The sequence below is a fragment of the Sinocyclocheilus anshuiensis genome, unplaced genomic scaffold (genome assembly GCF_001515605.1).
Source record: "Sinocyclocheilus anshuiensis isolate Anshui unplaced genomic scaffold, SAMN03320099.WGS_v1.1 scaffold532, whole genome shotgun sequence".
Classification (NCBI taxonomy): Eukaryota; Metazoa; Chordata; class Actinopteri; order Cypriniformes; family Cyprinidae; genus Sinocyclocheilus; species Sinocyclocheilus anshuiensis.
In genome coordinates, this window is record NW_015555819.1 from 1470037 (window position 1) to 1481305 (window position 11269).

Sequence of the window (11269 nt, forward strand, 5' to 3'; positions counted from 1 at the left end):
AAATAGGAGGCCTAAATTGAATTGAATCTAATTTTTATCCAATTGGATTACATGTTTTTAACATAAACTAATAAACATAATGTAATGCATATTTGTCAGTCATACGTAAATGAAACGGGTTACAAACAGGTCAGATTTCTGCACATTTAAAAAAATCAAGGTCAAGTAACTTATGTACTACTATGTTAACTATTTGCATTTATTTGATTTTATTTAAATAATTATATTTTCAAAATGCATGTATTCAAAATGTTTAGAATTAGCATTTAAATCTTTTTTACTGAAAAAAACAACGAATGCATTCAATTAAAAAGTATGAATGTGGTTAAAATATGGCTGGCTGTGGAACAGTAAACCTGTTTTTTTGTGTATTAAAAACACATTCAGTTTATTAGTACAATTTCAGAAATCTTAGCTTTTTCATTTACGTACACTACTGTTCAAAAGTTTGGGATCAGTAAGATTTTAAATGTTCTTGAAAAACGTCTCTTATGTTCATTTATTTGATCAAAAATACAGTAAAATCAGTAATATTGTGAAATATTATTGCAATTTAAAAAAAAAAAAAAATTATTTTAATATATTTTAAAATAATTTTATTCCTGTGATGAAAAGCTGAATTTTCAACATCACTACTCCAGTCTTCAGTGTCACATGATCCTTCAGAAATCATTCTGATATGCTGCACTATTATTATTAATGTTGAAAACAGTTGTGCTGCTTAATATTTTTTGGAACATGTGATACCTTTTTTAGGATTCTTTGATGAATAAAAAGTTAAAAAGAACAGCATTTATTCAAAATAGAAATCTTTTGTAACAATTTTAGTCTCTACTATCACTTTTGATCAATTTAACATATCTTTGCCTAATAAAAAGTACTAATTTCTTTCAAAAAAAAAAAAATAGTACTTTTGAACGGTAGTGTATAATGTCACAAAAGATTTAAATTATGATTTTACACCTTCTATTCAGAGTTCTTTAACCACACTCCTTCTAAAATCAGCCAATCACAACGCAGGTGATTGACCCTTATTTGTTCTCCTCTGTCACTTCCTGAGTTTCCTATTTTCTTTCTTTGTTGAAAACATATATTTGTGCCTACACATGCAAACCTATACATTTTTGACAGTTCCACTAGCAAACGTTGTCTTCACTAAAATACATCAGCAATGAATTATGAAGCACGACTCATTTTTGACAACTAACTAGATTTTTGAGAAAATTACTATGTGACACTATACGGTTTTATTATTATGTTGTCCTTAATTGGTCACATAATAGATTGTTCAATGCAATAACTATTAAAAATGTCATATTTCAGATGCATCGCTGCTGAAGATGCACACATATTGATTGACCCTGATACTTTTCTCAGCGAGGGTCAAGACGGACAAATAAAATTTGATTACAAGACATTGATTTTTTTTAAATCATTGTATAAAAACTGCTCGGATTTCCATTTGTTTGCCGATTAAAATCTGTATAATTAATAGATTCAAATGATCATACTTTTCACTGTCCAAATGTCTCCAATGAGACAGATTTGAATGGAGCTCAATGGGAGATTACGTTATCAAGCGCCCCCTGGAGGAAGACCGCTTGCATTACATACAAAATAGTATGTAGTGGATGTTTGTTATCTATTCAGGCAAAAATACTTGTGTGGTGCCCCCTGCTGTCCACAAGACACTAAAAAGTACATTTGCACACAAATATACCATAACTAAACACACACATCCCATGAAAAACACAATTTCAAAGGAATTGATATTGTTGATATTCCTCATGACAGACAGTTCTCTGTCAGTTGCTCAAATAACAGAATGAATTGTGCCTGGTTGACATATTTCCATCAGTAAAAATGACTAATTCAATCATTAGCCACTAATTGGTAGTAAGAGATATTTGGCCAAACCAACAAACCTATTCAGGAACTTCCTGATACAGAACATAACAACAAAAGCCTTTGCATGATGCAAGAAAGGATGTCAAAACATTTGAAAACACGCTCAATTATCTTAATCCCAAGATTTCAGTCTAATTAAATCATACAAAGAGGATGGCATAACTCAGTCTGCGTCACACTTGCATAATAGTAAATGATGAGATTTGTTTAGGTTTATTTCACAAACTGAGATGAGGCTTAGTCTTTTGTTGCGCTGTTAATGCTGATTCTCTGTTCTTCTGCCTGGGAAACCACATTTTCTCTTACCTTTAACCGGATTGAAGAAGTTGAAGAATGAATCCTGTGGAACCTCTTTGGTGACCGTCCGAACCGTCCCTCTGCCTTTGTGTTTCTGCTTCTTCTTAACAATTTTGATGGTCACGTCTTTGCCTTTGTGCCAGTCAATCTTACAGCTGGAGAACAATGGAAAATGCAGCAATTAGAGACACTGGTAATCCAGATTTATTGAAAAAAAATAAAAATTGAGGTGCCATTTCTGCAAAATCTGAGCAGCACATACAGTATTTTTGGAAAAATGACACTACTGGTCAAAAGTTTGCAATGGCAAGTTTGCAAGGAAGTTTCTTTGTTCACCAAGGTTACATTTGTTTGATCAAAAATGCAGTAAAAATAGTAATGTTATGAAAAAAAATCTTGCAATTAAAAATAACTGTTTTCTATTTGAATATACTGGAAAATGTAATTTATGTCTGTGATCAAAGCTGAATTTTCAGCATCATTACTCCAGTCTTCAGTGTCATATGATCCTTCAGAAATCACTCTAATATGCTGATTTGCTACACAATTATCAATTATCATTGGTGCTGAATTATTATAATAGTTATTGTTAATGTTGTAAACATTTTGCTGCTTAATATATTTGTTTTTCAGGATTCTGTTGAATAGAAAGTTCAAAAGAACAGCATTTATTTGAAACGGAAATCTTTTCTAATTATTAATGTCTTTACTGTCACTTTTGATCAATTTAATTCTTCCTTGCCGAATAAAAATATTAATTATTATTATCTTTATTCATTTTTTTTTTTTTTTAAGTACCCTAAACTTTTACATGGTAGTATATCATGATTTAAAATAAAATATTAAGCAGCACAACTGTTTTCAACATTGATAATAATCAGAAATGAGTAATGATGTTGAAAATTCAGCTTTACATCTCAGGAATAAATTGCGGTTTAACATATATTCAAATAGAAAACACTTATTTGAAACACTAATAATATTTCACAACTAGTTTTTGATCCAATAAATGCAGACTTGTTGCACGTTCTTTCAAAAACACTAAAATAATGTCCAACCTTTTCACCGTAAATATATATATATATATATATATATATATATACACTGAACAAAATTATAAACGCAACACTTTTGTTTTTGCCCCCATTTTTCATGAGCTGAATTCAAAGATCTAAGACTTTTTCTATGTACACAAAAATCTTGATATGCCACACCTGTGAGGTGGATGGATTATCTCGGCAAAGGAGAAGTGCTCACTAACACAGATTTAGACAGATTTGTGAACAATATTTGAGAGAAATAGGCCTTTTGTATACATAGAAAAGGTCTTAGATCTTTGAGTTCAGCTCATGAAAAATGGGGGCAAAAACAAAAGTGTTGCGTTTATAATTTTGTTCAGTGTATATATACCCACACGCCATTTCTCCATCTTACCCTTCACAGTCTATGATCTCCGGCCCCTCGAATGAGAATGGATCTGCTGCGTCCGGCTCTGATTTCATCTTGTAGACTTTAGTGAGGACCGTGTTACTGAAGTAGCTGTTGGGCTCGAAGTAGAACTCTAACGTGAAACTCTGTTTTGACAAACCATTGAGCAGTATTACAAACCTGTATCTATTTGTTAAAAAACGTCAGTAGTAAACAGAAGCTTGTTTAGCTGTTTGACAAACCATGGGCTGTCCAGGCTCAGAAAACTTCACAGTGATGTCCTGCAGGTGTTTCAGGATTGGCTCATCATGCTCCTACAGGAAACAAAAAGATCCCACAATGGTTAAACCAAGGCAGCATGGATTCAACTTCATGATTTCGGCACTGGGGAAAGTTTTCAGGGGAAATTCATTCAGCGAAATGGATTTATAAGGTAAAGCAGAGCTGAGAGAATCCACAGAGAAATCAGTTGATGAACTCTGAGGATGCCGACCTACTGATCACTTATGTATACTAAAGAAATTTCAAGAAAATTATACATTAAAGGACGATATGATCAGATTGTATGTGAATTCTGCGTGCACCAATACAAACTTGCATATCCTCTATAAGCTTCCTGTCACAAGAACCACATCCTGTGTAATCCACATCAATTATTTATGCAAAAGGTCAAAGCAGTCACTTTCTATAATGTTTTATGCAATGTGTTTATACTTATAAAAACAGTTATTCATTATAAAATGTATAGCTCGAGCTCCAAAATCCCTACAGTAAAACAGCCCATATTACACACACATCTGAGTCTACAGTTGATTATTCTTCTTCGAATAAAATGTATTATAATACTAATAATAAACCACAGCAAATTCAGTGTAATCACTATAATTATTCACTGTAAATATTGATTTATTATTTGACCAAATTACTGTTAAATTCTAATTAAAACTATTTATTTATTTTATTTAAATTAATTAAATTTTATTTAAATTAATTTTATTTTATGCCAGTGGTTTGTGTTGTGCATATCAGCACTATACTCTATTTTAATGGAGGTAAATTGTAATATTTTATTTTAAAATTCTAATTAAAACCCAAAGTTGAGGTTGTTATTATTATTATAATAATGTTGGTGCCGATAGCCTTGTGGGCAGCGCGCCGACATAAAGCGCCGTTGCGCTCCGGGCGTCCCGAGTTCGAGTCCCGGCTCGTGGACCTTTCCCGATCCCGTCCCCCTCTCTCTCTCCCACTTCGCTTCCTGTCATTCCTCTACTATCCTATCAAAATAAAGGCAAAAATGCAAAAAATAAATAAAAAAATGTATAATAATAATTTATTATTATTGGCCAATGGTTCATATTTGTGCATAATAACAGCCATAAACCATGGCAAATTCACTATAATGCAAGGTTACAGTTTTATTATTTATATAATTAAACACCAAATTAGAAAACAAATGTATAATAATAATAATAATAATATCAATGAAAATAATTTATTTATTATTATTATTGCCCAATGGCTCATTGTGCATAAATAGCCCTAAATCAAAGAAAATTAACTGTAATGCAAGGCTTTCTGCTTTATAATGTCACAAAATTACTGTTAATTTCTATTTAAAACTGTAATAAAACCCAAATTATCCAATATTTTATCACCTTTCTATCACAATTAAATTTAACTCAAAAAAACAAAAAAACAGAAAATGACCCCAAATCTAAAAACAGGGTGCTTAGAAAGACAGGTCCAAAATGTTAATCTGACTGCAATATAAACATGTTTCTTGCAAATGTTTTTTTGCGAAGATATTAAAGGGGTCATCGGATGCTACATGCACTTTCACAAGTTGTTTGAACATAAATGTGTGTTGGCAGTGTGTGTACACAACCACCCTATAATGATAAAGATCCACCCAGTGTTTTTTTTTTAATCTACTAAAATCTTTACCCCTTTCTCAAATCAAGCCGATCTCAGATGCCTGTCTGTGTGACATCACAAAAACAGGCCCCTCCCAGGATAGTTTGATTGACAGTAGCGTTTCAGCACAGAATGGACTGGTGTCTTACCTTAGCTCCGCCCTGAGTGAGCTGTCATCAGTCCACCATTGTTTCACCGCGGAGCAGATGTAGACAAGAATGACTCCCAAGCGATTGAGGTGTTCTGTTGTTGGATGTAATAATGAACATAGCAGTCTTCGTTTACTCCCGACATCTGAGCCGCTGAAGACGCAGTGGATTACGTTTGCCCCCGATCTACATAAATGCATTTATGTTCGCGCGAATCATTCGTGATACAGCTTCACCACCAGAAGAAGTGAGTGTAAGGTTTTTTAATGAATCTTTGCAAATTGCCTTTCCTAATAATGTGCTAATTAGCAAGTTTCACGATGAATGCGGCTAAAGTTTACCGTCTCTCAGAGAGCGGCTCGGAAGAGAGGGGCGGGGCGAGCAGAGCTTATTTGCATTTAAAGCAGAATGCAATAAAACGACTGGCTCTGAAAAGAGCTGTTTTTGACAGGGCAAAAACAGTGTTGTTCTACACTACCGTTGAGAAATTTTAACCAAACTATGTTACAGAATTTTCAATAAGACCCTAAAAATCATATCAATTTGTGGAAAATGGGCATCCGATGACCCCTTTAATTAAGGAGAAGTAATGCGACCTGCAGCATTTCTTCCAGCATATCCACACGTTTGAAGATGGTGAGCCAGAACTCCGGGATTCCTTTCGGATCATCGGCGACAGCTGAATCTGCCTGCTTCTCCTCCAGAGCAGCTTTTTTCTGCAAATCTTCCTGTGCGTGAAAATCATTTTGTTAAACAGACCATTATCATTTCATCCTCCAATTGGGCTTTTCAGTAGCTCAGGGCTTCCAGCAAAAAAAAAAAAAAGCCTTGCCAAGAAAGCAGAATGCTTGAAAATTGAAATTTGCAATTGATACGATACATTTTTTCAGTATTCTCACAAGTATCCACTTACAGCAAGATCCTCTTCCTCCCTGTCACTTTGCCATTCACATTCCTCCTCTGTGGGTTCAACAGCGCCAGCCACAAAGTCCCGTCTCTGAACAAAGGAGCATTGTGCTGTGACATCATCATTTCATATGCATGACATCACCATTTCAAGGGCAAAACACTTATAGCATTCATTTCGTAAACAAGTGTGCAACACAAAACCAAAGCAATTAATTCTCTTTGGACCCTTTGGATCTCTTTGGACAGGCCTGTAACAAGAAGGCTGGATTCCCTTTATATGCATTGTGGGTAAAAGTTGAACTACTAGCTTGTCTCCAGACAAGGAAATGGCCAGTTTTGAATGAGAGCAGTTGGCCATTCGTTCTGTTGGACTGACTTTAGCACTCATATGTGACCCTGGAGCACAAAACCAGTCTTAAGTCGCTGGGGTATATTTGTAGCAATAGCCAACAATACATTGTATGGGTCAAAATTATCGATTTTTCTTTTATGCCAAAATGTTCCATGAAGATATTTTGTAAATTTCCTACCGCAAATATATCAAAACTTAATTTTTGATTAGTAATATGCATTGCTAAGAACTTAATTCGAACAACTTTAAAGGCGATTTTCTCAATATTTAGATTTTTTTGCACCCTCAGATTCCAGATTTTCAAATAGTTGTATCTCGAACCAAATATTGTCCTAACAAACCATACATCAATGGAAAGCTTATTTATTCAGCTTTCAGATGATTTATAAATCTCAATTTCACAAAATAGACCCCTGTGACTGGTTCTGTGGTCCAGGGTCACATATTGGTAATGTACAGGCAAACAGCAAGGCCTGAAGGTCAACTTTCATGCTGGAGAAAGAGTTTCAGGTTTGTGAGGGGTTAAATACTTCAGTGGACCAGCTCCGACCTAACACAGAGCGTGTTTAAACAGAACGCCTGGTATTACAGAGAGTCCTTTGCATACCTTGTCAAAGATGGGCTGGTAGAGGCCAGCATACTTCCTCTCGAGCTCATGGACTTCTTCATAGAACTTGGCCTCTATGTTGGCGCTCTGGAGCTGGAGCCTCTTCAGGGCATAAACTCTTCTCTTTACAGTCTTGGGTAGGAGATGGAAATTCAGCGTTCTAGATAGTCAGAAGTCAGATAACTCAGTTTTACACAACATTATTACAAGTTAAAAACAAGCTTAACGGATGTTTATGAAACACATTAAAGAAAGCTTACAGATGTTTACTAAAACAAGTCACAGAGCTTAACAGATGAAACTCTTTACAGATGAAACATTTACAGATGCTTACAAAACAAATGTTTGTTAAATTTGACATTCATGAAACTTTGCAGATGTTTCCTAAAACAATAAGTCACAGAACTTCACAGATGAAACTCGTGTTTTGAAAACATCTGTAAAGTGTCAAAAACTTGAGTTTCATCTGTTAAATTTTGTAACTTGTTTTTAGTAAATGACTGTAAAGTTTCGTAAACTTGTTTCATAAACATAACATTTTAGCATACTAAGTTTATGACACTTTACAGATGTTTACATAACACAAGTAGGGCTGTGCAAATAATCGAATGAGATGTCGGTTCTGTGATTAGTAGTAAATCTCCATCACATGCTTTCAGATGGAGCAGCATTTATGAAACAAAATAAACAGTTTATGAAACAAGTTTATGAAACTTTACAGACATTTACTAAAACAGTTACAGAACTTAACAGAAGAAACGTAAGTTTATAACACTATAACATTTTTTAGATGTTTACAAAACATAACACAGCTAAATTTTACAGATGTTTACGAATCAAATTTATTAAACAGATGCTTACTAAAACAACAAGCTATAGAGCTTAACAGCTGAAACTCAAGTTTATGACACTTTATAGATGTTTACAAAACAAGACTTTAACAGCATTATGACACTTTACAGATGTTTGCAAAACACAAGTTTAGTAAACGTTACAAATGTTTACAAAGAGCAAGATTTGAAACTACAAAGAAAGTGTACAAAACTTTTCACTATTCTTTATCATCTTGGTTTTCTAAAGTCATGCATATAAATTTGTATCGTACCTTTCTACTTGTAAAAAGCCCTCTGGTTTGTCGGACTGAAAAGGTTTATTTCCTCCTTTGCCTTGGAGAAAAATGAAAGCAATTACTTCTGAAAGTCCCAATTTTATTTTTAGCATATGTATTTTCACCAAGTGTGTTTACATATTTACAGCTGTCATACAGATAGATGTATAATTTCTGGACATTACTGCTTAAAACCCTATTAAATTATTGCAATTTTTTTGGTAAATAAACTTTAATGAAACATATATTTCTTTTTTAAAAGATAAAAAATAATGGAGCTCTTTATAACAATCACATAATTGTATTCAATGTATATCATAATATATGCAAGTAAATAGTAAATACAGTTAATAAATTACACACAAACATACCTTTGGCTTCACTCTTTTCATCTTTTCTATCCATTTCCACACCTCAGCTATGTTGCAAAGAAACAAAAATAGGACAAGTAAACGTCATGCTCAAATTAAAATGTAGCATACTTTATCCTGATTAAAAAAAAGTAATCACAAAATGTATTTATTCATTTAACAGGTTATTTCTGTATTTATAAGATGTCTTTCTACTTGTAAAAAGCCCTCTGGTTTGTCGGACTGAATAGGTTTATTTCCTCCTTTGCCTTGGAGAAAAATGAAAGCAATTACTTCTGAAAGTCCCAATGTTATTTTTAGCATATGTATTTTCACCAAGTGTGTTTACATATTTACAGCTGTCATACAGATAGATGTATAATTTCTGGACATTACTGCTTAAAACCCTATTAAATTATTGCAATTTTTTTGGTAAATAAACTTTAATGAAACATATATTTCTTTTTTAAAAGATAAAAAATAATGGAGCTCTTTATAACAATCACATAATTGTATTCAATGTATATCATAATATATGCAAGTAAATAGTAAATACAGTTAATAAATTACACACAAACATACCTTTGGCTTCACTCTTTTCATCTTTTCTATCCATTTCCACACCTCAGCTATGTTGCAAAGAAACAAAAATAGGACAAGTAAACGTCATGCTCAAATTAAAATGTAGCATACTTTATCCTGATTAAAAAAAAGTAATCACAAAATGTATTTATTCATTTAACAGGTTATTTCTGTATTTATAAGATGTCAAAGTATGACTAACACCAGCATGGATTTATTTACTAAATAGGCGATTAGGATGATACTGATATGAGTAGTTTGCTAAACAAATGGACCTGTCAGTCATAGCCATTAATCATCTGACACTCAGTGTGCATCTCAGCAAAACATAGTTTATTAATTATTGAGTGATTTAATAATCACTTGTATGTCTCTTTTCCATTTCTCATTAAAATGTGAAAATTATATTATGACACTTTATTTTATTATATTACATTATGTAAGATTAACTGCCTTTTTGGTTCATTTATGTGGTTTTTGAGAAATACAACCTAAAGAGAAACTCCGACAAAAGAAGAAGCCTGAGCAACAGTAATACACTAGACTGCGTGTCTTATTGCTGTCATGCATGTGTTCATGGCTGTTAAATGTCCCATCTTATGCATGTGTTCATGGCTGTTAAATGTCCCATCTTATGCATGTGTTCGTGGCTGTTAAATGTCCCATCTTGCACATGTGCAGCATATGTCAACAACACCTTGACTATCACAGCTCTAAACCTCACAAAACACTGCGATTAAGTCACTAAAGCCTTTTAAAACCATATATATCATTTCCAAACCACGACATAAGTAATCTCAACAAAAAAAGATATCGTTTTCTTTGACTCACCCCCACGTTACGCTCCAGACCGTCCTCACGCTTCTATCAGACGGAGAAGTGCGATGGCAGGTCGCATCATTCTCCACTCTCATTGGACGACTGGCTGTCACAGGTCACGTGGACTGGCCAATCAGAGTAGCGCCTGTGTATCGTGAGACGTCATTGGCTGCGACACTCTCAGAAGAGCGCTTGTTGCAGTGCGTACTGTGTAGCGTACTAGACTGTATAAAAACAGGAGCGTACTCGTACAGAGTACATTATATCTACAGATAATGTTTAAATACGAGACCGTTCTCAAATTAATTTAATGAACTGTCATTTTATAAACTCTTTAGCTTTAATTAAATGAGTTTTGCTTTCAAAAAACGCTAATACAATGATTATACAGTTATTTAGTGTACTGATGTCATGTAAAGCGGTGCACTAATTCTTTACTGACGAGAACGGAATGGTTCAGTAGAACTGCGGGATCCTTATCCTTTCTTCTAAAAAAAAGGAAAGTAAATGTCAAATTTGCTCCTGCTCTTGCTCCGCGTTTCTCTCTGCTGAACAAGACTGTGTTTTGGCTTCTCTGGTGACTTCGGCACCATGGGGACAGACTGCTTGCTTTTCCCCGAAGTAAAAACACTGCATAGCGACCTTCATGTCTTTAGAACGCATAACTCATTATCATAGATTATGTAAAGTTGTCATATATATATATATATATACATCTATCATCTATCTATCCATCCATCTATCATCTATTTATCCATCTATCTATCCATCCATCTATCATCTATCTATCTATCTATCTATCTATCTATCTATCTATCTATCTATCTATCTATCTATCTATCTATC

General features: G+C 33.7%; 1 protein-coding gene across 4 annotated transcripts in view; it reads right to left on the reverse strand.

Moving 5' to 3' along the window:
- LOC107675283 (nucleosome assembly protein 1-like 4) overlaps nt 1-10509 on the reverse strand; it is a 19430-nt gene extending 8921 nt beyond the window's left edge. The window contains exons 1-9 of one of the 4 annotated variants that reach the window (XM_016469577.1): nt 10436-10509; nt 9605-9651; nt 8670-8730; nt 7565-7724; nt 6610-6693; nt 6293-6424; nt 3876-3947; nt 3640-3779; nt 2215-2360 (exon numbers count right to left, since the gene is read on the reverse strand). In XM_016469577.1, the coding sequence (XP_016325063.1) occupies nt 2215-2360; nt 3640-3779; nt 3876-3947; nt 6293-6424; nt 6610-6693; nt 7565-7724; nt 8670-8730; nt 9605-9638 (829 nt within the window). In that variant the 5' untranslated portion in view covers nt 9639-9651; nt 10436-10509. Of the gene's footprint in view, nt 1-2214; nt 2361-3639; nt 3780-3875; nt 3948-6292; nt 6425-6609; nt 6694-7564; nt 7727-8669; nt 8731-9043; nt 9123-9232; nt 9292-9604; nt 9652-10435 lie in introns of those variants that run through there. The other 3 variants (XM_016469580.1, XM_016469579.1, XM_016469578.1) reach the window with 3 other exon arrangements.
- Between the last annotated feature and the right edge of the window lie 760 nt (nt 10510-11269).